General features: G+C 50.4%; 1 protein-coding gene across 1 annotated transcript in view; it reads left to right on the plus strand.

Annotated features, from left to right (window-relative positions):
- LOC137307843 (collagen alpha-1(V) chain-like) overlaps positions 1–27997 on the plus strand; it is a 522869-nt gene that overhangs the window by 389232 nt on the left and 105640 nt on the right. Inside the window, exons 22-23 of the mRNA XM_067976930.1 lie at positions 27679–27723; positions 27832–27885. Coding sequence (XP_067833031.1) covers positions 27679–27723; positions 27832–27885 — 99 coding nt within the window. The remainder of the gene's footprint in view (positions 1–27678; positions 27724–27831; positions 27886–27997) is intronic.

Here is a 27997-nt window from a genome sequence, read left to right on the forward strand (position 1 = left end):
CCTCTCATTCTCTCCTAGTCCCAATCACAGTGTGGGTGATGAACCCTCTCATTCTCTCCTAGTCCCAATCACTGTGTGGGTGATGGACCCTCCCATTCTCTCCTAGTCCCAATCAGTGTGTAGGTGATGAACCCTCTCATTCTCTCCTAGTCCCAATCACTGTGTGGGTGATGAACCCTCTCATTCTCTCCTCGTCCCAATCACTGTGTGGGTGATGAACCCTCTCATTCTCTCCTAGTCCCAATCAGTGTGTAGGTGATGAACCCTCTCATTCTCTCCTAGTCCCAATCACTGTGTGGGTGATGAACCCTCCCATTCTCTCCTAGTCCCAATCACTGTGTGGGTGATGGACCCTCTCATTCTCTCCTAGTCCCAATCACTGTGTAGGTGATGAACCCTCTCATTCTCTCCTGGTCCCAATCACTGTGTGGGTGATGGACCCTCCCATTCTCTCCTGGTCCCAATCACTGTGTGGGTGATGGACCCTCCCATTCTCTCCTGGTCCCAATCAGTGTGTGGGTGATGAACCCTCTCATTCTCTCCTAGTCCCAATCAGTGTGTAGGTGATGAACCCTCTCATTCTCTCCTAGTCCCAATCAGTGTGTAGGTGATGAACCCTCTCATTCTCTCCTAGTCCCAATCACTGTGTGGGTGATGAACCCTCCCATTCTCTCCTAGTCCCAATCACTGTGTGGGTGATGAACCCTCTCATTCTCTCCGAGTCCCAATCAGTGTGCAGGTGATGAACCCTCTCATTCTCTCCTAGTCCTAATCACTGTGTCGGTGATGGACCCTCTCATTCTCTCCTAGTCCCAATCACTGTGTGTGTGATGAACCCTCTCATTCTCTCCTAGTCCCAATCACTGTGTGGGTGATGAACCCTCTCATTCTCTCCGAGTCCCAATCAGTGTGCAGGTGATGGACCCTCCCATTCTCTCCTAGTCCCAATCACTGTGTGGGTGATGGACCCTCCCATTCTCTCCTAGTCCCAATCACTGTGTAGGTGATGGACCCTCCCATTCTCTCCTAGTCCCAATCAGTGTGTAGGTGATGGACCCTCTCATTCTCTCCTACTCCCAATCACTGTGTAGGTGATGAACCCTCTCATTCTCTCCTAGTCCCAATCAGTGTGCAGGTGATGGACCCTCTCATTCTCTCCTAGTCCCAATCACTGTGTGGGTGATGGACCCTCTCATTCTCTCCTACTCCCAATCACTGTGTGGGTGATGAACCCTCTCATTCTCTCCTAGTCCCAATCACTGTGTCGGTGATGGACCCTCTCATTCTCTCCTAGTCCCAATCAGTGTGTAGGTGATGAACCCTCTCATTCTCTCCTACTCCCAATCACTGTGTGGGTGATGAACCCTCTCATTCTCTCCTAGTCCCAATCACTGTGTAGGTGATGAACCCTCTCATTCTCTCCTGGTCCCAATCACTGTGTGGGTGATGGACCCTCCCATTCTCTCCTGGTCCCAATCACTGTGTGGGTGATGGACCCTCCCATTCTCTCCTGGTCCCAATCAGTGTGTGGGTGATGAACCCTCTCATTCTCTCCTAGTCCCAATCAGCGTGTAGGTGATGAACCCTCTCATTCTCTCCTAGTCCCAATCAGTGTGTAGGTGATGAACCCTCTCATTCTCTCCTAGTCCCAATCACTGTGTGGGTGATGAACCCTCCCATTCTCTCCTAGTCCCAATCACTGTGTGGGTGATGAACCCTCTCATTCTCTCCGAGTCCCAATCAGTGTGCAGGTGATGAACCCTCTCATTCTCTCCTAGTCCCAATCACTGTGTCGGTGATGGACCCTCTCATTCTCTCCTAGTCCCAATCACTGTGTGGGTGATGAACCCTCTCATTCTCTCCTAGTCCCAATCACTGTGTGGGTGATGAACCCTCTCATTCTCTCCTAGTCCCAATCAGTGTGCAGGTGATGGACCCTCCCATTCTCTCCTAGTCCCAATCACTGTGTGGGTGATGGACCCTCCCATTCTCTCCTAGTCCCAATCACTGTGTAGGTGATGGACCCTCCCATTCTCTCCTAGTCCCAATCAGTGTGTAGGTGATGGACCCTCTCATTCTCTCCTACTCCCAATCACTGTGTAGGTGATGAACCCTCTCATTCTCTCCTACTCCCAATCACTGTGTGGGTGATGAACCCTCTCATTCTCTCCTAGTCCCAATCACTGTGTAGGTGATGAACCCTCTCATTCTCTTCTAGTCCCAATCACTGTGTGGGTGATGAACCCTCTCATTCTCTTCTAGTCCCAATCACTGTGTAGGTGTTTAACCCTCTCATTCTCTCCTAGTCCCAATCACTGTGTAGGTGATGAACCCTCTCATTCTCTCCTAGTCCCAATCACTGTGTAGGTGATGGACCCTCTCATTCTCTCCTAGTCCCAATCACTGTGTAGGTGATGAACCTTCTCATTCTCCCCTAGTCCCAATCAGTGTGTAGGTGATGAACCCTCTCATTCTCTCCTAGTCCCAATCAGTGTGTAGGTGATGAACCCTCTCATTCTCTCCTAGTCCCAATCAGTGTGTAGGTGATGAACCCTCTCATTCTCTCCTAGTCCCAATCAGTGTGTGGGTGATGAACCCTCTCATTCTCTCCGAGTCCCAATCACTGTGTGGGTGATGGACCCTCTCATTCTCTCCTAGTCCCAATCACTGAGTGGGTGATGGACCCTCCCATTCTCTCCTAGTCCCAATCAGTGTGTAGGTGATGAACCCTCTCATTCCCTCTCACTCCCAATCACTGTGTGGGTGATGAACCCTCTCATTCTCTCCTAGTCCCAATCAGTGTGTAGGCGATGGACCCTCTCATTCTCTCCTAGTCCCAATCACTGTGTGGGTGATGGACCCTCTCATTCTCTCCTAGTCCCAATCACTGTGTGGGTGATGAACCCTCTCATTCTCTCCTAGTCCCAATCACTGTGTGGGTGATGAACCCCCTCATTCTCTCCTAGTCCCAATCACTGTGTGGGTGATGGACCCTCCCATTCTCTCCTAGTCCCAATCAGTGTGTAGGTGATGAACCCTCTCATTCTCTCCTAGTCCCAATCACTGTGTGGGTGATGAACCCTCTCATTCTCTCCTAGTCCCAATCACTGTGTGGGTGATGAACCCTCTCATTCTCTCCTAGTCCCAATCAGTGTGTAGGTGATGAACCCTCTCATTCTCTCCTAGTCCCAATCACTGTGTGGGTGATTAACCCTCTCATTCTCTCCTAGTCCCAATCACTGTGTGGGTGATGAACCCTCCCATTCTCTCCTAGTCCCAATCACTGTGTGGGTGATGGACCCTCTCATTCTCTCCTAGTCCCAATCAGTGTGTGGGTGATGAACCCTCTCATTCTCTCCTAGTCCCAATCAGTGTGTAGGTGATGAACCCTCTCATTCTCTCCTGGTCCCAATCACTGTGTGGGTGATGGACCCTCCCATTCTCTCCTGTTCCCAATCACTGTGTGGGTGATGGACCCTCCCATTCTCTCCTGGTCCCAATCAGTGTGTGGGTGATGAACCCTCTCATTCTCTCCTAGTCCCAATCAGTGTGTAGGTGATGAACCCTCTCATTCTCTCCTAGTCCCAATCAGTGTGTAGGTGATGAACCCTCTCATTCTCTCCTAGTCCCAATCACTGTGTGGGTGATGAACCCTCCCATTCTCTCCTAGTCCCAATCACTGTGTGGGTGATGAACCCTCTCATTCTCTCCGAGTCCCAATCAGTGTGCAGGTGATGAACGCTCTCATTCTCTCCTAGTCCCAATCACTGTGTCGGTGATGGACCCTCTCATTCTCTCCTAGTCCCAATCACTGTGTGGGTGATGAACCGTCTCATTCTCTCCGAGTCCCAATCACTGTGTGGGTGATGAACCCTCTCATTCTCTCCTAGTCCCAATCAGTGTGCAGGTGATGGACCCTCCCATTCTCTCCTAGTCCCAATCACTGTGTGGGTGATGGACCCTCCCATTCTCTCCTCGTCCCAATCACTGTGTAGGTGATGGACCCTCCCATTCTCTCCTCGTCCCAATCAGTGTGTAGGTGATGGACCCTCTCATTCTCTCCTAGTCCCAATCACTGTGTGGGTGATGAACCCTCTCATTCTCTCCTACTCCCAATCACTGTGTGGGTGATGAACCCTCTCATTCTCTCCTAGTCCCAATCACTGTGTGGGTGATGAACCCTCTCATTCTCTCCTAGTCCCAATCACTGTGTGGGTGATGAACCCTCTCATTCTCTTCTAGTCCCAATCACTGTGTGGGTGATGGACCCTCTCATTCTCTCCTAGTCCCAATCACTGTGTAGGTGATGAACCCTCTCATTCTCTCCGAGTCCCAATCACTGTGTAGGTGATGGACCCTCTCATTCTCTCCTAGTCCCAATCACTGTGTAGGTGATGAACCCTCTCATTCTCTCCTAGTCCCAATCACTGTGTCGGTGATGGACCCTCTCATTCTCTCCTAGTCCCAATCAGTGTGTAGGTGATGAACCCTCTCATTCTCTCCTAGTCCCAATCACTGTGTAGGTGATGAACCCTCTCATTCTCTCCTAGTCCCAATCAGTGTGTAGGTGATGAACCCTCTCATTCTCTCCTAGTCCCAATCAGTGTGTAGGTGATGAACCCTCTCATTCTCTCCTAGTCCCAATCAGTGTGTGGGTGATGAACCCTCTCATTCTCTCCGAGTCCCAATCACTGTGTGGGTGATGGACCCTCTCATTCTCTCCTAGTCCCAATCACTGAGTGGGTGATGGACCCTCCCATTCTCTCCTAGTCCCAATCAGTGTGCAGGCGATGAACCCTCTCATTCCCTCTCACTCCCAATCACTGTGTGGGTGATGAACCCTCTCATTCTCTCCTAGTCCCAATCAGTGTGTAGGCGATGGACCCTCTCATTCTCTCCTAGTCCCAATCACTGTGTGGGTGATGGACCCTCTCATTCTCTCCTAGTCCCAATCACTGTGTGGGTGATGAACCCTCTCATTCTCTCCTAGTCCCAATCACAGTGTGGGTGATGAACCCTCTCATTCTCTCCTAGTCCCAATCACTGTGTGGGTGATGGACCCTCCCATTCTCTCCTAGTCCCAATCAGTGTGTAGGTGATGAACCCTCTCATTCTCTCCTAGTCCCAATCACTGTGTGGGTGATGAACCCTCTCATTCTCTCCTCGTCCCAATCACTGTGTGGGTGATGAACCCTCTCATTCTCTCCTAGTCCCAATCAGTGTGTAGGTGATGAACCCTCTCATTCTCTCCTAGTCCCAATCACTGTGTGGGTGATGAACCCTCCCATTCTCTCCTAGTCCCAATCACTGTGTGGGTGATGGACCCTCTCATTCTCTCCTAGTCCCAATCACTGTGTAGGTGATGAACCCTCTCATTCTCTCCTGGTCCCAATCACTGTGTGGGTGATGGACCCTCCCATTCTCTCCTGGTCCCAATCACTGTGTGGGTGATGGACCCTCCCATTCTCTCCTGGTCCCAATCAGTGTGTGGGTGATGAACCCTCTCATTCTCTCCTAGTCCCAATCAGTGTGTAGGTGATGAACCCTCTCATTCTCTCCTAGTCCCAATCAGTGTGTAGGTGATGAACCCTCTCATTCTCTCCTAGTCCCAATCACTGTGTGGGTGATGAACCCTCCCATTCTCTCCTAGTCCCAATCACTGTGTGGGTGATGAACCCTCTCATTCTCTCCGAGTCCCAATCAGTGTGCAGGTGATGAACCCTCTCATTCTCTCCTAGTCCTAATCACTGTGTCGGTGATGGACCCTCTCATTCTCTCCTAGTCCCAATCACTGTGTGTGTGATGAACCCTCTCATTCTCTCCTAGTCCCAATCACTGTGTGGGTGATGAACCCTCTCATTCTCTCCTAGTCCCAATCAGTGTGCAGGTGATGGACCCTCCCATTCTCTCCTAGTCCCAATCACTGTGTGGGTGATGGACCCTCCCATTCTCTCCTAGTCCCAATCACTGTGTAGGTGATGGACCCTCCCATTCTCTCCTAGTCCCAATCAGTGTGTAGGTGATGGACCCTCTCATTCTCTCCTACTCCCAATCACTGTGTAGGTGATGAACCCTCTCATTCTCTCCTAGTCCCAATCAGTGTGCAGGTGATGGACCCTCTCATTCTCTCCTAGTCCCAATCACTGTGTGGGTGATGGACCCTCTCATTCTCTCCTACTCCCAATCACTGTGTGGGTGATGAACCCTCTCATTCTCTCCTAGTCCCAATCACTGTGTCGGTGATGGACCCTCTCATTCTCTCCTAGTCCCAATCACTGTGTGGGTGATGAACCCTCTCATTCTCTCCTAGTCCCAATCACTGTGTGGGTGATGAACCCTCTCATTCTCTCCTAGTCCCAATCAGTGTGCAGGTGATGGACCCTCCCATTCTCTCCTAGTCCCAATCACTGTGTGGGTGATGGACCCTCCCATTCTCTCCTCGTCCCAATCACTGTGTAGGTGATGGACCCTCCCATTCTCTCCTAGTCCCAATCAGTGTGTCGGTGATGGACCCTCTCATTCTCTCCTACTCCCAATCACTGTGTAGGTGATGAACCCTCTCATTCTCTCCTACTCCCAATCACTGTGTGGGTGATGAACCCTCTCATTCTCTCCTAGTCCCAATCACTGTGTGGGTGATGAACCCTCTCATTCTCACCTAGTCCCAATCACTGTGTGGGTGATGAACCCTCTCATTCTCTTCTAGTCCCAATCACTGTGTGGGTGATGAACCCTCTCATTCTCTCCTAGTCCCAATCACTGTGTCGGTGATGGACCCTCTCATTCTCTCCTAGTCCCAATCAGTGTGTAGGTGATGAACTCTCTCATTCTCTCCTAGTCCCAATCACTGTGTAGGTGATGAACCCTCTCATTCTCTCCTAGTCCCAATCAGTGTGTAGGTGATGAACCCTCTCATTCTCTCCTAGTCCCAATCAGTGTGTAGGTGATGAACCCTCTCATTCTCTCCTAGTCCCAATCAGTGTGTGGGTGATGAACCCTCTCATTCTCTCCGAGTCCCAATCACTGTGTGGGTGATGGACCCTCTCATTCTCTCCTAGTCCCAATCACTGAGTGGGTGATGGACCCTCCCATTCTCTCCTAGTCCCAATCAGTGTGTAGGTGATGAACCCTCTCATTCCCTCTCACTCCCAATCACTGTGTGGGTGATGAACCCTCTCATTCTCTCCTAGTCCCAATCAGTGTGTAGGCGATGGACCCTCTCATTCTCTCCTAGTCCCAATCACTGTGTGGGTGATGGACCCTCTCATTCTCTCCTAGTCCCAATCACTGTGTGGGTGATGAACCCTCTCATTCTCTCCTAGTCCCAATCACTGTGTGGGTGATGAACCCTCTCATTCTCTCCTCGTCCCAATCACTGTGTGGGTGATGAACCCTCTCATTCTCTCCTAGTCCCAATCAGTGTGTAGGTGATGAACCCTCTCATTCTCTCCTAGTCCCAATCACTGTGTGGGTGATGAACCCTCCCATTCTCTCCTAGTCCCAATCACTGTGTGGGTGATGGACCCTCTCATTCTCTCCTAGTCCCAATCACTGTGTAGGTGATGAACCCTCTCATTCTCTCCTAGTCCCAATCACTGTGTGGGTGATGGACCCTCTCATTCTCTCCTGGTCCCAATCACTGTGTGGGTGATGGACCCTCCCATTCTCTCCTGGTCCCAATCACTGTGTGGGTGATGGACCCTCCCATTCTCTCCTGGTCCCAATCAGTGTGTGGGTGATGAACCCTCTCATTCTCTCCTAGTCCCAATCAGTGTGTAGGTGATGAACCCTCTCATTCTCTCCTAGTCCCAATCACTGTGTGGGTGATGAACCCTCCCATTCTCTCCTAGTCCCAATCACTGTGTGGGTGATGAACCCTCTCATTCTCTCCGAGTCCCAATCAGTGTGCAGGTGATGAACCCTCTCATTCTCTCCTAGTCCCAATCACTGTGTCGGTGATGGACCCTCTCATTCTCTCCTAGTCCCAATCACTGTGTGGGTGATGAACCCTCTCATTCTCTCCTAGTCCCAATCACTGTGTGGGTGATGAACCCTCTCATTCTCTCCCAGTCCCAATCAGTGTGCAGGTGATGGACCCTCCCATTCTCTCCTAGTCCCAATCACTGTGTGGGTGATGGACCCTCCCATTCTCTCCTAGTCCCAATCACTGTGTAGGTGATGGACCCTCCCATTCTCTCCTAGTCCCAATCAGTGTGTAGGTGATGGACCCTCTCATTCTCTCCTACTCCCAATCACTGTGTAGGTGATGAACCCTCTCATTCTCTCCTACTCCCAATCACTGTGTGGGTGATGAACCCTCTCATTCTCTCCTAGTCCCAATCACTGTGTAGGTGATGAACCCTCTCATTCTCTCCTAGTCCCAATCACTGTGTGGGTGATGAACCCTCTCATTCTCTTCTAGTCCCAATCACTGTGTGGGTGATGAACCCTCTCATTCTCTTCTAGTCCCAATCACTGTGTAGGTGATGAACCCTCTCATTCTCTCCTAGTCCCAATCACTGTGTAGGTGATGAACCCTCTCATTCTCTCCGAGTCCCAATCACTGTGTAGGTGATGGACCTCTCATTCTCTCCTAGTCCCAATCACTGTGTAGGTGATGAACCTTCTCATTCTCCCCTAGTCCCAATCAGTGTGTAGGTGATGAACCCTCTCATTCTCTCCTAGTCCCAATCAGTGTGTAGGTGATGAACCCTCTCATTCTCTCCTAGTCCCAATCACTGTGTCGGTGATGGACCCTCTCATTCTCTCCTAGTCCCAATCAGTGTGTAGGTGATGAACCCTCTCATTCTCTCCTAGTCCCAATCACTGTGTAGGTGATGAACCCTCTCATTCTCTCCTAGTCCCAATCAGTGTGTAGGTGATGAACCCTCTCATTCTCTCCTAGTCCCAATCAGTGTGTAGGTGATGAACCCTCTCATTCTCTCCTAGTCCCAATCAGTGTGTGGGTGATGAACCCTCTCATTCTCTCCGAGTCCCAATCACTGTGTGGGTGATGGACCCTCTCATTCTCTCCTAGTCCCAATCACTGAGTGGGTGATGGACCCTCCCATTCTCTCCTAGTCCCAATCAGTGTGTAGGTGATGAACCCTCTCATTCCCTCTCACTCCCAATCACTGTGTGGGTGATGAACCCTCTCATTCTCTCCTAGTCCCAATCAGTGTGTAGGCGATGGACCCTCTCATTCTCTCCTAGTCCCAATCACTGTGTGGGTGATGGACCCTCTCATTCTCTCCTAGTCCCAATCACTGTGTGGGTGATGAACCCTCTCATTCTCTCCTAGTCCCAATCACTGTGTGGGTGATGAACCCTCTCATTCTCTCCTAGTCCCAATCACTGTGTGGGTGATGGACCCTCCCATTCTCTCCTAGTCCCAATCAGTATGTAGGTGATGAACCCTCTCATTCTCTCCTAGTCCCAATCACTGTGTGGGTGATGAACCCTCTCATTCTCTCCTAGTCCCAATCACTGTGTGGGTGATGAACCCTCTCATTCTCTCCTAGTCCCAATCAGTGTGTAGGTGATGAACCCTCTCATTCTCTCCTAGTCCCAATCACTGTGTGGGTGATTAACCCTCTCATTCTCTCCTAGTCCCAATCACTGTGTGGGTGATGAACCCTCTCATTCTCTCCTAGTCCCAATCACTGTGTGGGTGATGAACCCTCTCATTCTCTCCTAGTCCCAATCACTGTGTGGGTGATGAACCCTCTCATTCTCTCCTAGTCCCAATCAGTGTGTGGGTGATGAACCCTCTCATTCTCTCCTAGTCCCAATCACTGTGTGGGTGATGGACCCTCTCATTCTCTCCTAGTCCCAATCACTGTGTAGGTGATGAACCCTCTCATTCTCTCCTAGTCCCAATCAGTGTGTGGGTGATGAACCCTCTCATTCTCTCCTAGTCCCAATCAGTGTGTAGGTGATGAACCCTCTCATTCTCTCCTAGTCCCAATCACTGTGTGGGTGATGAACCCTCTCATTCTCTCCTAGTCCCAATCACTGTGTGGGTGATGGACCCTCTCATTCTCTCCTATTCCCAATCACTGTGTAGGTGATGAACCCTCTCATTCTCTCCTAGTCCCAATCACTGTGTGGGTGATGAACCCTCTCATTCTCTCCTAGTCCCAATCACTGTGTGGGTGATGAACCCTCTCATTCTCTCCTAGTCCCAATCACTGTGTAGGTGATGAACCCTCTCATTCTCTCCTAGTCCCAATCAGTGTGTAGGTGATGGACCCTCTCATTCTCTCCTAGTCCCAATCACTGTGTAGGTGATGAACCCTCTCATTCTCTCCTAGTCCCAATCAGTGTGTAGGTGATGGACCCTCTCATTCTCTCCTAGTCCCAATCAGTGCGTAGGTGATGGACCCTCCCATTCTCTCCTAGTCCCAATCAGTGTGTAGGTGATGGACCCTCCCATTCTCTCCTACTCCCAATCACTGTGTGGGTGATGAACCCTCTCATTCTCTCCTCGTCCCAATCACTGTGTGGGTGATGAACCCTCTCATTCTCTCCTAGTCCCAATCACTGTGTGGGTGATGAACCCTCTCATTCTCTCCTAGTCCCAATCACTGTGTGGGTGATGAACCCTCTCATTCTCTCCTACTCCCAATCAGTGTGTGGGTGATGAACCCTCTCATTCTCTCCTAGTCCCAATCACTGTGTGGGTGATGAACCCTCTCATTCTCTCCTAGTCCCAATCAGTGTGTGGGTGATGGACCCTCTCATTCTCTCCTAGTCCCAATCACTGTGTAGGTGATGAACCCTCTCATTCTCTCCTCGTCCCAATCACTGTGTGGGTGATGGACCCTCCCATTCTCTCCTAGTCCCAATCACTGTGTGGGTGATGGACCCTCCCATTCTCTCCTAGTCCCAATCACTGTGTAGGTGATGGACCCTCTCATTCTCTCCTAGTCCCAATCAGTGTGTAGGTGATGAACCCTCTCATTCTCTCCTAGTCCCAATCAATGTGTGGGTGATGAACCCTCTCATTCTCTCACTCCCAATCACTGTGTGGGTGATGGACCCTCTCATTCTCTCCTAGTCCCAATCACTGTGTGGGTGATCAACCCTCTCATTCTCTCCTAGTCCCAATCAGTGTGTAGGTGATGAACCCTCTCATTCTCTCCTAGTCCCAATCAGTGTGTGGGTGATGAACCCTCTCATTCTCTCACTCCCAATCACTGTGTGGGTGATGAACCCTCTCATTCTCTCCTAGTCCCAATCAGTGTGTAGGTGATGAACCCTCTCATTCTCTCCTAGTCCCAATCAGTGTGTGGGTGATGGGCCCTCTCATTCTCTCCGAGTCCCAATCAGTGTGTGGGTGATGGACCCTCCCATTCTCTCACTCCCAATCACTGTGTGGGTGATGAACCCTCTCATTCTCTCCTAGTCCCAATCAGTGTGTGGGTGATGGACCCTCCCATTCTCTCACTCCCAATCACTGTGTGGGTGATGAACCCTCTCATTCTCTCCTAATCCCAATCACTGTGTAGGTGATGAACGCTCCCATTCTCTCCTAGTCCCAATCACTGTGTAGGTGATGAACCCCCTCATTCTCTCCTCGTCCCAATCACTGTGTAGGCGATGGACCCTCTCATTCTCTCCTAGTCCCAATCACTGTGTAGGTGATGAACCCTCTCATTCTCTCCTAGTCCCAATCAGTGTGTAGGTGATGGGCCCTCTCATTCTCTCCTAGTCCCAATCACTGTGTCGGTGATGAACCCTCTCATTCTCTCCTAGTCCCAATCAGTGTGTAGGTGATGGGCCCTCTCATTCTCTCCTAGTCCCAATCACTGTGTAGGTGATGAACCCTCTCATTCTCTCCTAGTCCCAATCAGTGTGTAGGTGATGGGCCCTCTCATTCTCTCCTAGTCCCAATCACTGTGTGGGTGATGGACCCTCTCATTCTCTCCTAGTCCCAATCACTGTGTAGGTGATGAATCCTCTCATTCTCTCCTAGTCCCAATCAGTGTGTAGGTGATGAACCCTCTCATTCTCTCCTAGTCCCAATCACTTTGTGGGTGATGGACCCTCTCATTCTCTCCTAGTCCCAATCACTGTGTGGGTGATGGACCCTCTCATTCTCTCCTAGTCCCAATCAGTGTGTAGGTGATGAACCCTCTCATTCTCTCCTAGTCCCAATCACTGTGTGGGTGATGAACCCTCTCATTCTCTCCTAGTCCCAATCACTGTGTGGGTGATGGACCCTCCCGTTCTCTCCTAGTCCCAATCAGTGTGTAGGTGACGGACCCTCTCATTCTCTCCTATTCCCAATCAGTGTGTGGGTGATGGAACCTCTCATTCTCTCCTAGTCCCAATCAGTGTGTAGGTGATGAACCCTCTCATTCTCTCCTAGTCCCAATCACTGTGTGGGTGATGAACCCTCTCATTCTCTCCTAGTCCCAATCAGTGTGTAGGTGATGGACCCTCTCATTCTCTCCTCGTCCCAATCAGTGTGTAGGTGATGAACCCTCTCATTCTCTCGTAGTCCCAATCACTGTGTAGGTGATGAACCCTCTCATTGTCTCCGAGTCCCAATCAGTGTTTAGGTGATGAACCCTCTCATTCTCTCCTAGTCCCAATCACTGTGTGGGTGATGAACCCTCTCATTCTGTCCTAGTCCCAATCACTGTGTGGGTGATGAACCCTCTCATTCTCTCCTCGTCCCAATCAGTGTGCGGGTGATGAACCCTCTCATTCTCTCCTCGTCCCAATCAGTGTGTAGGTGATGAACCCCCTCATTCTCTCCTAGTCCCAATCACTGTGTAGGTGATGAACCCTCTCATTCTCTCCTAGTCCCAATCAGTGTGCAGGTGATGAACCCTCTCATTCTCTCCTAGTCCCAATCAGTGTGTAGGTGATGAACCCTCTCATTCTCTCCTAGTCCCAATCAGTGTGGAGGTGATGAACCCTCTCATTCTCTCACTCCCAATCACTGTGTGGGTGATGAACCCTCCCATTCTCTCCTAGTCCCAATCAGTGTGTGGGTGATGAACCCTTTCATTCTCTCCTAGTCCCAATCACTGTGTGGGTGATGGACCCTCCCATTCTCTCCTAGTCCCAATCAGTGTGTAGGTGATGAACCCTCTCATTCTCTCCTAGTCCCAATCACTGTGTAGGTGATGAACCCTCTCATTCTCTCCTAGTCCCAATCACTGTGTGGGTGATGGACCCTCCCGTTCTCTCCTAGTCCCAATCAGTGTGTAGGTGATGGAACCTCTCATTCTCTCCTAGTCCCAATCAGTGTGTAGGTGATGAACCCTCTCATTCTCTCCTAGTCCCAATCACTGTGTGGGTGATGAACCCTCTCATTCTCTCCTAGTCCCAATCACTGTGTAGGTGATGGACCCTCTCATTCTCTCCTCGTCCCAATCAGTGTGTAGGTGATGGACCCTCTCATTCTCTCCTAGTCCCAATCACTGTGTGGGTGATGAACCCTCTCATTCTCTCCTAGTCCCAATCACTGTGTAGGTGATGAACCCTCTCATTCTCTCCTCGTCCCAATCACTGTGTGGGTGATGAACCCTCTCATTCTCTCCTCGTCCCAATCACTGTGTAGGTGATGAACCCTCTCATTCTCTCCTCGTCCCAATCACTGTGTGGGTGATGAACCCTCTCATTCTCTCCGAGTCCCAATCAGTGTGTAGGTGATGAACCCTCTCATTCTCTCCTAGTCCCAATCCGTGTGCGGGTGATGAACCCTCTCATTCTCTCACTCCCAATCACTGTGTGGGTGATGAACCCTCTCATTCTCTCCCAGTCCCAATCAGTGTGTGGGTGATGAACCCTCTCATTCTCTCCTCGTCCCAATCACTGTGTGGGTGATGAACCCTCTCATTCTCTCCTAGTCCCAATCACTGTGTGGGTGATGAACCCCCTCATTCTGTCCTAGTCCCAATCAGTGTGCGGGAGATGAACCCTCTCATTCTCTCCTCATCCCAATCACTGTGTGGGTGATGAACCCTCTCATTCTCTCCTAGTCCCAATCACTGTGTGGGTGATGAACCCTCTCATTCTCTCCTAGTCCCAATCACTGTGTGGGTGATGAACCCTCTCATTCTCTCCTAGTCCCAATCACTGTGTGGGTGATGAACCCTCTCATTCTCTCTCACTCCCAATCACTGTGTCGGTGATGGACCCTCTCATTCTCTCCTCGTCCCAATCACTGTGTAGGTGATGAACCCTCTCATTCTCTCCTCGTCCCAATCACTGTGTAGGTGATGGACCCTCTCATTCTCTCCTAGTCCCAATCAGTGTGCGGGAGATGAACCCTCTCATTCTCTCACTCCCAATCAGTGTGTAGGTGATGAACCCTCTCATTCTCCCCTGGTCCCAATCACTGTGTGGGTGATGAACCCTCTCATTCTCTCCTAGTCCCAATCAGTGTGCGGGAGATGAACCCTCTCATTCTCTCACTCCCAATCACTGTGTAGGTGATGGACCCTCTCATTCTCTCCTAGTCCCAATCACTGTGTAGGTGATGAACCCTCTCATTCTCTCCTAGTCCCAATCACTGTGTGGGTGATGAACCCTCTCATTCTCTCACTCCCAATCACTGTGTGGGTGATGAACCCTCCCATTCTCTCCTAGTCCCAATCAGTGTGTGGGTGATGAACCCTCTCATTCTCTCCTAGTCCCAATCACTGTGTGGGTGATGGACCCTCCCATTCTCTCCTAGTCCCAATCACTGTGTGGGTAATGAACCCTCTCATTCTCTCCTAGTCCCAATCAGTGTGTAGGTGATGAACCCTCTCATTCTCTCCTAGTCCCAATCAGTGTGTAGGTGATGAACCCTCTCATTCTCTCCTAGTCCCAATCACTGTGTAGGTGATGAACCCTCTCATTCTCTCCTAGTCCCAATCACTGTGTGGGTGATGAACCCTCTCATTCTCTCCTCGTCCCAATCACTGTGTAGGTGATGAACCCTCTCATTCTCTCCTCGTCCCAATCACTGTGTGGGTGATGAACCCTCTCATTCTCTCCGAGTCCCAATCAGTGTGTAGGTGATGAACCCTCTCATTCTCTCCTAGTCCCAATCCGTGTGCGGGTGATGAACCCTCTCATTCTCTCCTAGTCCCAATCACTGTGTAGGTGATGAACCCTCTCATTCTCTCACTCCCAATCACTGTGTGGGTGATGAACCCTCTCATTCTCTCCCAGTCCCAATCACTGTGTGGGTGATGAACCCTCTCATTCTCTCCTCGTCCCAATCACTGTGTGGGTGATGAACCCTCTCATTCTCTCCTAGTCCCAATCACTGTGTGGGTGATGAACCCCCTCATTCTGTCCTAGTCCCAATCAGTGTGCGGGAGATGAACCCTCTCATTCTCTCCTCATCCCAATCACTGTGTGGGTGATGAACCCTCTCATTCTCTCCTAGTCCCAATCACTGTGTGGGTGATGAACCCTCTCATTCTCTCCTAGTCCCAATCACTGTGTGGGTGATGAACCCTCTCATTCTCTCCTAGTCCCAATCACTGTGTGGGTGATGAACCCTCTCATTCTCTCTCACTCCCAATCACTGTGTCGGTGATGGACCCTCACATTCTCTCCTCGTCCCAATCACTGTGTAGGTGATGAACCCTCTCATTCTCTCCTCGTCCCAATCACTGTGTAGGTGATGGACCCTCTCATTCTCTCCTAGTCCCAATCAGTGTGCGGGAGATGAACCCTCTCATTCTCTCACTCCCAATCAGTGTGTAGGTGATGAACCCTCTCATTCTCTCGTAGTCCCAATCACTGTGTAGGTGATGAACCCTCTCATTGTCTCCGAGTCCCAATCAGTGTTTAGGTGATGAACCCTCTCATTCTCTCCTAGTCCCAATCACTGTGTGGGTGATGAACCCTCTCATTCTGTCCTAGTCCCAATCACTGTGTGGGTGATGAACCCTCTCATTCTCTCCTCGTCCCAATCAGTGTGCGGGTGATGAACCCTCTCATTCTCTCCTCGTCCCAATCAGTGTGTAGGTGATGAACCCCCTCATTCTCTCCTAGTCCCAATCACTGTGTAGGTGATGAACCCTCTCATTCTCTCCTAGTCCCAATCAGTGTGCAGGTGATGAACCCTCTCATTCTCTCCTAGTCCCAATCAGTGTGTAGGTGATGAACCCTCTCATTCTCTCCTAGTCCCAATCAGTGTGGAGGTGATGAACCCTCTCATTCTCTCACTCCCAATCACTGTGTGGGTGATGAACCCTCCCATTCTCTCCTAGTCCCAATCAGTGTGTGGGTGATGAACCCTTTCATTCTCTCCTAGTCCCAATCACTGTGTGGGTGATGGACCCTCCCATTCTCTCCTAGTCCCAATCAGTGTGTAGGTGATGAACCCTCTCATTCTCTCCTAGTCCCAATCACTGTGTAGGTGATGAACCCTCTCATTCTCTCCTAGTCCCAATCACTGTGTGGGTGATGGACCCTCCCGTTCTCTCCTAGTCCCAATCAGTGTGTAGGTGATGGAACCTCTCATTCTCTCCTAGTCCCAATCAGTGTGTAGGTGATGAACCCTCTCATTCTCTCCTAGTCCCAATCACTGTGTGGGTGATGAACCCTCTCATTCTCTCCTAGTCCCAATCACTGTGTAGGTGATGGACCCTCTCATTCTCTCCTCGTCCCAATCAGTGTGTAGGTGATGGACCCTCTCATTCTCTCCTAGTCCCAATCACTGTGTGGGTGATGAACCCTCTCATTCTCTCCTAGTCCCAATCAGTGTGCGGGAGATGAACCCTCTCATTCTCTCACTCCCAATCACTGTGTAGGTGATGGACCCTCTCATTCTCTCCTAGTCCCAATCACTGTGTAGGTGATGAACCCTCTCATTCTCTCCTAGTCCCAATCACTGTGTGGGTGATGGACCCTCTCATTCTCTCCTAGTCCCAATCACTGTGTAGGTGATGAACCCTCTCATTCTCTCCTAATCCCAATCACTGTGTGGGTGATGAACCCTCTCATTCTCTCCTGGTCCCAATCACTGTGTAGGTGATGAACCCTCTCATTCTCTCCTAGTCCCAATCACTGTGTGGGTGATGAACCCTCTCATTCTCTCCTAGTCCCAATCACTGTGTAGGTGATGAACCCTCTCATTCTCTCCTAGTCCCAATCACTGTGTAGGTGATGGACCCTCTCATTCTCTCCTAGTCCCAATCAGTGTGTAGGTGATGGACCCTCCCATTCTCTCCTAGTCCCAATCACTGTGCGGGAGATGAACCCTCTCATTCTCTCCTAGTCCCAATCAATGTGTAGGTGATGAACCCTCTCATTCTCCCCTGGTCCCAATCACTGTGTGGGTGATGGACCCTCTCATTCTCTCCTAGTCCCAATCACTGTGTGGGTGATGAACCCTCTCATTCTCTCCTAGTCCCAATCACTGTGTAGGTGATGGACCCTCTCATTCTCTCCTAGTCCCAATCAATGTGTAGGTGATGAACCCTCTCATTCTCCCCTGGTCCCAATCACTGTGTGGGTGATGGACCCTCTCATTCTCTCACTCCCAATCACTGTGTTGGTGATGGACCCTCTCATTCTCTCCTAGTCCCAATCACTGTGTAGGTGATGAACCCTCTCATTCTCTCCTATTCCCAATCAGTGTGCAGGTGATGGACCCTCCCATTCTCTCCTAGTCCCAATCACTGTGTGGGTGATGGACCCTCTCATTCTCTCCGAGTCCCAATCACTGTGTGGGTGATGAACCCTCTCATTCTCTCCTAGTCCCAATCACTGTGTAGGTGATGGACCCTCTCATTCTCTCCTAGTCCCAATCAGTGTGCGGGAGATGAACCCTCTCATTCTCTCCTAGTCCCAATCATTGTGTAGGGGATGAACCCTCTCATTCTCTCCTAGTCCCAATCACTGTGTAGGTGATGGACCCTCTCATTCTCTCCTCGTCCCAATCAGTGTGTAGGTGATGAACCCTCTCATTCTCTCCTAGTCCCAATCACTGTGTGGGTGATGAACCCTCTCATTCTCTCCTAGTCCCAATCAGTGTGTAGGTGATGAACCCTCTCATTCTCCCCTGGTCCCAATCAGTGTGGAGGTGATGAACCCTCTCATTCTCTCCTAGTCCCAATCACTGTGTAGGTGATGGACCCTCCCTTTCTCTCCTAGTCCCAATCACTGTGTGGGTGATGAACCCTCTCATTCTCTCCTAGTCCCAATCACTGTGTGGGTGATGAACCCCCTCATTCTGTCCTAGTCCCAATCAGTGTGTGGGTGATGAACCCTCTCATTCTCTCCGAGTCCCAATCAGTGTGTAGGTGATGAACCCTCTCATTCTCTCCTAGTCCCAATCCGTGTGCGGGTGATGAACCCTCTCATTCTCTCACTCCCAATCACTGTGTGGGTGATGAACCCTCTCATTCTCTCCTAGTCCCAATCACTGTGTAGGTGATGGACCCTCCCTTTCTCTCCTAGTCCCAATCACTGAGTGGGTGATGGACCCTCCCATTCTCTCCTAATCCCAATCACTGTGTAGGTGATGAACGCTCCCATTCTCTCCTAGTCCCAATCACTGTGTAGGTGATGGACCCTCTCATTCTCTCCTAGTCCCAATCACTGTGTAGGTGATGAACCCTCTCATTCTCTCCTAGTCCCAATCAGTGTGCGGGAGATGAACCCTCTCATTCTCTCCTAGTCCCAATCATTGTGTAGGGGATGAACCCTCTCATTCTCTCACTCCCAATCACTGTGTCGGTGATGAACCCTCTCATTCTCTCCTAGTCCCAATCACTGTGTGGGTGATGAACCCCCTCATTCTGTCCTAGTCCCAATCAGTGTGCGGGAGATGAACCCTCTCATTCTCTCCTAGTCCCAATCACTGTGTGGGTGATGGACCCTCTCATTCTCTCCTAGTCCCAATCACTGTGTGGGTGATGGACCCTCTCATTCTCTCACTCCCAATCACTGTGTAGGTGATGGACCCTCTCATTCTCTCCTAGTCCCAATCACTGTGTAGGTGATGAACCCTCTCATTCTCTCCTAGTCCCAATCACTGTGTGGGTGATGGACCCTCTCATTCTCTCCTAGTCCCAATCACTGTGTAGGTGATGAACCCTCTCATTCTCTCCTAGTCCCAATCACTGTGTGGGTGATGAACCCTCTCATTCTCTCCTAGTCCCAATCACTGTGTAGGTGATGAACCCTCTCATTCTCTCCTAGTCCCAATCACTGTGTAGGTGATGGACCCTCTCATTCTCTCCTAGTCCCAATCAGTGTGTAGGTGATGGACCCTCCCATTCTCTCCTAGTCCCAATCACTGTGCGGGAGATGAACCCTCTCATTCTCTCCTAGTCCCAATCAATGTGTAGGTGATGAACCCTCTCATTCTCCCCTGGTCCCAATCACTGTGTGGGTGATGAACCCTCTCATTCTCTCGCTCCCAATCACTGTGTAGGTGATGGACCCTCTCATTCTCTCCTAGTCCCAATCACTGTGTGGGTGATGAACCCTCTCATTCTCTCCTAGTCCCAATCACTGTGTAGGTGATGGACCCTCTCATTCTCTCCTAGTCCCAATCAATGTGTAGGTGATGAACCCTCTCATTCTCCCCTGGTCCCAATCACTGTGTGGGTGATGGACCCTCTCATTCTCTCACTCCCAATCACTGTGTAGGTGATGGACCCTCTCATTCTCTCCTAGTCCCAATCACTGTGTAGGTGATGAACCCTCTCATTCTCCCCTGGTCCCAATCAGTGTGGAGGTGATGAACCCTCTCATTCTCTCCTAGTCCCAATCACTGTGTAGGTGATGGACCCTCCCTTTCTCTCCTAGTCCCAATCACTGAGTGGGTGATGGACCCTCCCATTCTCTCCTAGTCCCAATCAGTGTGTAGGTGATGGACCCTCTCATTCTCTCCGAGTCCCAATCACTGTGTAGGTGATGGACCCTCTCATTCTCTCCTAGTCCCAATCAGTGTGCGGGAGATGAACCCTCTCATTCTCTCCTAGTCCCAATCATTGTGTAGGGGATGAACCCTCTCATTCTCTCACTCCCAATCACTGTGTCGGTGATGAACCCTCTCATTCTCTCCTAGTCCCAATCACTGTGTAGGTGATGGACCCTCTCATTCTCTCCTCGTCCCAATCAGTGTGTAGGTGATGAACCCTCTCATTCTCTCCTAGTCCCAATCACTGTGTGGGTGATGAACCCTCTCATTCTCTCCTAGTCCCAATCAGTGTGTAGGTGATGAACCCTCTCATTCTCCCCTGGTCCCAATCAGTGTGGAGGTGATGAACCCTCTCATTCTCTCCTAGTCCCAATCACTGTGTAGGTGATGGACCCTCCCTTTCTCTCCTAGTCCCAATCACTGAGTGGGTGATGGACCCTCCCATTCTCTCCTAATCCCAATCACTGTGTAGGTGATGAACGCTCCCATTCTCTCCTAGTCCCAATCACTGAGTGGGTGATGGACCCTCCCATTCTCTCCTCGTCCCAATCACTGTGTAGGTGATGGACCCTCTCATTCTCTCCTAGTCCCAATCACTGTGTAGGTGATGAACCCTCTCATTCTCTCCTCGTCCCAATCAGTGTGTAGGTGATGAACCCTCTCATTCTCTCCTCGTCCCAATCAGTGTGTAGGTGATGAACCCTCTCATTCTCTCCTCGTCCCAATCAGTGTGTAGGTGATGAACCCTCTCATTCTCTCCTAGTCCCAATCACTGTGTGGGTGATGGACCCTCTCATTCTCTCCTAGTCCCAATCACTGTGTGGGTGATGGACCCTCTCATTCTCTCGTAGTCCCAATCACTGTGTGGGTGATGGACCCTCTCATTCTCTCCTAGTCCCAATCACTGTGTGGGTGATGAACCCTCTCATTCTCTCCTAGTCCCAATCAGTGTGTGGGTGATGAACCCTCTCATTCTCTCCTAGTCCCAATCAGTGTGTAGGTGATGAACCCTCTCATTCTCTCCTGGTCCCAATCAGTGTGTAGGTGATGAACCCTCTCATTCTCTCCTAGTCCCAATCACTGTGTGGGTGATGGACCCTCTCATTCTCTCCTAGTCCCAATCACTGTGTGGGTGATGGACCCTCCCGTTCTCTCCTAGTCCCAATCAGTGTGTAGGTGATGGAGCCTCTCATTCTCTCGTAGTCCCAATCACTGTGTGGGTGATGGACCCTCTCATTCTCTCCTAGTCCCAATCACTGTGTGGGTGATGAACCCTCTCATTCTCTCCTAGTCCTAATCAGTGTTTAGGTGAGGAACCCTCTCATTCTCTCCTAGTCCCAATCACTGTGTGGGTGATGAACCCTCTCATTCTCTCCTAGTCCCAATCACTGTGTGGGTGATGAACCCTCTCATTCTCTCCTAGTCCCAATCAGTGTGTGGGTGATGAACCCTCTCATTCTCTCCTAGTCCTAATCAGTGTTTAGGTGATGAACCCTCTCATTCTCTCCTAGTCCCAATCACTGTGTGGGTGATGAACCCTCTCATTCTCTCCTAGTCCCAATCACTGTGTGGGTGATGAACCCTCTCATTCTCTCCTAGTCCCAATCACTGTGTGGGTGATGAACCCTCTCATTCTCTCCTAGTCCCAATCAGTGTGCAGGTGATGAACCCTCTCATTCTCTCCTAGTCCCAATCACTGTGTAGGTGATGAACCCTCTCATTCTCTCACTCCCAATCACTGTGTAGGTGAAGGACCCTCTCATTCTCTCCTAGTCCCAATCACTGTGTAGGTGATGAACCCTCTCATTCTCTCCTCGTCCCAATCACTGTGTAGGTGATGGACCCTCTCATTCTCTCCTAGTCCCAATCAGTGTGCGGGTGATGAACCCTCTCATTCTCTCACTCCCAATCACTGTGTGGGTGATGAACCCTCTCATTCTCTCCCAGTCCCAATCACTGTGTAGGTGATGAACCCTCTCATTCTCTCCTGGTCCCAATCACTGTGTGGGTGATGAACCCTCTCATTCTCTCCTGGTCCCAATCACTGTGTGGGTGATGAACCCTCTCATTCTCTCCTAGTCCCAATCACTGTGTGGGTGATGAACCCCCTCATTCTGTCCTAGTCCCAATCAGTGTGCAGGTGATGAACCCTCTCATTCTCTCCTCATCCCAATCACTGTGTGGGTGATGAACCCTCTCATTCTCTCCTGGTCCCAATCACTGTGTGGGTGATGAACCCTCTCATTCTCTCCTAGTCCCAATCAGTGTGTAGGTGATGAACCCTCTCATTCTCTCCTAGTCCCAATCATTGTGTAGGTGATGAACCCTCTCATTCTCTCCTAGTCCCAATCAGTGTGTAGGTGATGAACCCTCTCATTCTCTCCTGGTCCCAATCAGTGTGTAGGTGATGAACCCTCTCATTCTCTCCTAGTCCCAATCACTGTGTGGGTGATGGACCCTCTCATTCTCTCCTAGTCCCAATCACTGTGTGGGTGATGGACCCTCTCATTCTCTCCTAGTCCCAATCAGTGTGCAGGTGATGAACCCTCTCATTCTCTCCTAGTCCCAATCAGTGTGTGGGTGATGAACCCTCTCATTCTCTCCTAGTCCCAATCACTGTGTGGGTGATGAACCCTCTCATTCTCTCCTAGTCCCAATCACTGTGTGGGTGATGAACCCTCTCATTCTCTCCTAGTCCCAATCAGTGTGTGGGTGATGAACCCTCTCATTCTCTCCTAGTCCCAATCACTGTGTGGGTGATGAACCCTCTCATTCTCTCCTAGTCCCAATCACTGTGTGGGTGATGAACCCTCTCATTCTCTCCTAGTCCCAATCACTGTGTGGGTGATGAACCCTCTCATTCTCTCCTAGTCCCAATCACTGTGTAGGTGATGAACCCTCTCATTCTCTCCTAGTCCCAATCACTGTGTGGGTAATGAACCCTCTCATTCTCTCCTAGTCCCAAGCAGTGTGTAGGTGATGAACCCTCTCATTCCCTCCTAGTCCCAATCACTGTGTGGGTGATGAACCCTCTCATTCTCTCCTAGTCCCAATCACTGTGTGGGTGATGAACCCTCTCATTCTCTCCTAGTCCCAATCAGTGTGTGGGTGATGAACCCTCTCATTCTCTCCTAGTCCCAATCAGTGTGTGGGTGATGGACCCTCTCATTCTCTCCTAGTCCCAATCACTGTGTGGGTGATGGACCCTCTCATTCTCTCCTAGTCCCAATCACTGTGTAGGTGATGAACCCTCTCATTCTCTCCTCGTCCCAATCACTGTGTGGGTGATGAACCCTCTCATTCTCTCCTAGTCCCAATCAGTGTGTGGGTGATGAACCCTCTCATTCTCTCCTAGTCCCAATCACTGTGTAGGTGATGAACCCTCTCATTCTCTCACTCCCAATCAATGTGTGGGTGATGAACCCTCTCATTCTCTCCTAGTCCCAATCACTGTGTAGGTGATGAACCCTCTCATTCTCTCCTAGTCCCAATCAGTGTGCAGGTGATGAACCCTCTCATTCTCTCCTAGTCCCAATCACTGTGTAGGTGATGAACCCTCTCATTCTCTCCTAGTCCCAATCAGTGTGTGGGTGATGAACCCTCTCATTCTCTCCTCGTCCCAATCACTGTGTGGGTGATGAACCCTCTCATTCTCTCACTCCCAATCACTGTGTGGGTGATGAACCCTCTCATTCTCTCCTAGTCCCAATCAGTGTGTAGGTGATGAACCCTCTCATTCTCTCCTAGTCCCAATCAGTGTGTAGGTGATGAACCCTCTCATTCTCTCCTAGTCCCAATCACTGTGTGGGTGATGGACCCTCCCATTCTCTCCTAGGCCCAATCAGTGTGTAGGTGATGGACCCTCTCATTCTCTCCTAGTCCCAATCAGTGTGTGGGTGATGGACCCTCCCATTCTCTCCTAGTCCCAATCACTGTGTGGGTGATGAACCCTCTCATTCTCTCCTAGTCCCAATCACTGTGTAGGTGATGAACCCTCTCATTCTCTCCTAGTCCCAATCAGTGTGTGGGTGATGAACCCTCTCATTCTCTCCTAGTCCCAATCACTGTGTAGGTGATGAACCCTCTCATTCTCTCCTAGTCCCAATCACTGTGTAGGTGATGGACCCTCTCATTCTCTCCTAGTCCCAATCAGTGTGTAGGTGATGGACCCTCCCATTCTCTCCTAGTCCCAATCACTGTGTGGGTGATGAACCCTCTCATTCTCTCCTAGTCCCAATCACTGTGTAGGTGATGAACCCTCTCATTCTCTCCTAGTCCCAATCACTGTGTAGGTGATGAACCCTCTCATTCTCTCCTAGTCCCAATCAGTGTGTAGGTGATGAACCCTCTCATTCTCTCCTAGTCCCAATCAGTGTGTGGGTGATGAACCCTCTCATTCTCTCCTAGTCCCAATCACTGTGTAGGTGATGGACCCTCTCATTCTCTCCTAGTCCCAATCACTGTGTAGGTGATGAACCCTCCCATTCTCTCCTAGTCCCAATCACTGTGCAGGTGATGAACCGTCTCATTCTCTCCTAGTCCCAATCACTGTGTAGGTGATGAACCCTCTCATTCTCTCCTAGTCCCAATCACTGTGTAGGTGATGGACCCTCCCATTCTCTCCTAGTCCCAATCACTGTGTGGGTGATGGACCCTTCCATTCTCTCCTAGTCCCAATCACTGTGTGGGTGATGAACCCTCTCATTCTCTCCTAGTCCCAATCACTGTGTAGGTGATGAACCCTCTCATTCTCTCCTAGTCCCAATCACTGTGTAGGTGATGAACCCTCTCATTCTCTCCTAGTCCCAGTCAGTGTGTAGGTGATGAACCCTCTCATTCTCTCCTAGTCCCAATCACTGTGTGGGTGATGAACCCTCTCATTCTCTCCTCGTCCCAATCACTGTGTAGGTGATGAACCCTCTCATTCTCTCCTGGTCCCAATCACTGTGTGGGTGATGGACCCTCCCATTCTCTCCTAGTCCCAATCAGTGTGTGGGTGATGAACCCTCTCATTCTCTCCTCGTCCCAATCACTGTGTGGGTGATGAACCCTCTCATTCTCTCCTGGTCCCAATCACTGTGTGGGTGATGGACCCTCTCATTCTCTCCTAGTCCCAATCACTGTGTGGGTGATGGAGCCTCTCATTCTCTCCTAGTCCCAATCACTGTGTGGGTGATGAACCCTCTCATTCTCTCCTGGTCCCAATCAGTGTGTAGGTGATGAACCCTCTCATTCTCTCCTAGTCCCAATCACTGTGTGGGTGATGAACCCTCCCATTCTCTCCTAGTCCCAATCAGTGTGTGGGTGATGAACCCTCTCATTCTCTCCTGGTCCCAATCACTGTGTGGGTGATGGACCCTCCCATTCTCTCCTAGTCCCAATCAGTGTGTAGGTGATGAACCCTCTCATTCTCTCCTAGTCCCAATCAGTGTGTAGGTGATGAACCCTCTCATTCTCTCCTAGTCCCAATCACTGTGTGGGTGATGAACCCTCTCATTCTCTCCTGGTCCCAATCACTGTGTGGGTGATGGACCCTCTCATTCTCTCCTAGTCCCAATCACTGTGTGGGTGATGGAGCCTCTCATTCTCTCCTAGTCCCAATCACTGTGTGGGTGATGAACCCTCTCATTCTCTCCTGGTCCCAATCAGTGTGTAGGTGATGAACCCTCTCATTCTCTCCTAGTCCCAATCACTGTGTGGGTGATGAACCCTCCCATTCTCTCCTAGTCCCAATCAGTGTGTGGGTGATGAACCCTCTCATTCTCTCCTGGTCCCAATCACTGTGTGGGTGATGGACCCTCCCATTCTCTCCTAGTCCCAATCAGTGTGTGGGTGATGAACCCTCTCATTCTCTCCTAGTCCCAATCACTGTGTGGGTGATGAACCCTCTCATTCTCTCCTAGTCCCAATCAGTGTGTGGGTGATGAACCCTCTCATTCTCTCCTAGTCCCAATCAGTGTGTAGGTGATGAACCCTCTCATTCTCTCCTAGTCCCAATCAGTGTGTAGGTGATGAACCCTCTCATTCTCTCCTAGTCCCAAGCAGTGTGTAGGTAATGAACCCTCTCATTCTCTCCTAGTCCCAATCAGTGTGTAGGTGATGAACCCTCTCATTCTCTCCTGGTCCCAATCACTGTGTAGGTGATGAACCCTCTCATTCTCTCCTGGTCCCAATCACTGTGTGGGTGATGGACACTCCCATTCTCTCCTAGTCCCAATCAGTGTGTGGGTGATGGACCCTCTCATTCTCTCCTGGTCCCAATCACTGTGTAGGTGATGAACCCTCTCATTCTCTCCTGGTCCCAATCACTGTGTGGGTGATGGACCCTCCCATTCTCTCCTAGTCCCAATCAGTGTGTAGGTGATGAACCCTCTCATTCTCTCCTAGTCCCAATCACTGTGTGGGTGATGAACCCTCTCATTCTCTCACTCCCAATCACTGTGTGGGTGATGAACCCTCCCATTCTCTCCTCGTCCCAATCACTGTGTGGGTGATGGACCCTCTCATTCTCTCCTAGTCCCAATCACTGTGTGGGTGATGGACCCTCTCATTCTCTCCTAGTCCCAATCACTGTGTGGGTGATGAACCCTCTCATTCTCTCCTAGTCCCAATCAGTGTGTAGGTGATGAACCCTCCCATTCTCTCCTAGTCCCAATCAGTGTGTAGGTGATGAACCCTCTCATTCTCTCCTAGTCCCAATCAGTGTGTAGGTGATGAACCCTCTCATTCTCTCCTAGTCCCAATCACTGTGTAGGTGATGAACCCTCTCATTCTCTCCTAGTCCCAATCACTGTGTCGGTGATGAACCCTCTCATTCTCTCCTAGTCCCAATCAGTGTGTAGGTGATGAACCCTCTCATTCTCTCCTCGTCCCAATCACTGTGTAGGTGATGAACCCTCTCATTCTCTCCTAGTCCCAATCACTGTGTAGGTGATGAGCCCTCTCATTCTCTCCTAGTCCCAATCACTGTGTAGGTGATGGACCCTCTCATTCTCTCCTGGTCCCAATCACTGTGTGGGTGATGGACCCTCCCATTCTCTCCTAGTCCCAATCACTGTGTAGGTGATGAACCCTCTCATTCTCTCCTAGTCCCAATCAGTGTGTTGGTGATGAACCCTCTCATTCTCTCACTCCCAATCAGTGTGTTGGTTATGAACCCTCTCATTCTCTCACTCCCAATCACTGTGTGGGTAATGAACCCTCTCATTCTCTCCTAGTCACAATCACTGTGTATGTGATGAACCCTCTCATTCTCTCCTAGTCCCAATCACTGTGTACGTGATGGACCCTCTCATTCTCTCCTCGTTCCACTCTCACTTTTCTTGTAGAAGTTTTGGTCAGTCCCAGCTCAGTATCGAATGGCTATGAGTGGAGAGCATGAAACTAAGCCTGAATTTGGCACCGTTTTGCAATTGTCCTCAGTCAGGCCTCAGTATGGCTGTTGTACAAACTAGCAAGTATTACACTGGCTCAATAGAGGCTGGAGTTATACTGCGGGAGCTGAGGTACATTGGTGGGGCAATCGAGAGGGATCTTTGCTCTGCATCTAATTGAGCTGCACTTGGCCTTAGATTCAGTGATGCAATGTCCAAATTGGGAATCCTCCATCCCTCACCTTGACGGGGAGCATATTTGCCTTTCTTTTCCCCTGTAGGTCTTCGGAATTATCAACAAGGGAAATGGAAGAGTTGTGAGAAAGTTCTCAGGCTGAGATCTGCCCTCTTTGTGAAATGTCCCAAAATCTAATTCCATTGTCAGGACTGAAGGTCTCTTTTGTGTTTCAGGGTGTGCGTGGGATGGACGGCCCACATGGTCCAAAAGGAAACCTGGTAATGTGATTTCTGTTTCTAAATTCCATTCATTAATTCCATTCTGTTTTGAATGTCCTTCCGTCAGAGTTCAGATCCTCAATGTCCTGTCTGTTTTATCTCAAATAGGGGCCTCAAGGAGAACCAGGGCCTCCTGGTCAGCAAGGAATCCCTGGAGCTCAGGTAATCCTCCGACTACAATTTCCAGGCACTGACCTGGTCTATAAAGAGAGGGCCCCTTCCCTGCCTGGCACAGACCCATCTATAAACACTGCCTCTTCCCTGCCTGGTACAG

The sequence above is a fragment of the Heptranchias perlo genome, unplaced genomic scaffold (genome assembly GCF_035084215.1).
Source record: "Heptranchias perlo isolate sHepPer1 unplaced genomic scaffold, sHepPer1.hap1 HAP1_SCAFFOLD_113, whole genome shotgun sequence".
NCBI lineage: Eukaryota > Metazoa > Chordata > Chondrichthyes > Hexanchiformes > Hexanchidae > Heptranchias > Heptranchias perlo.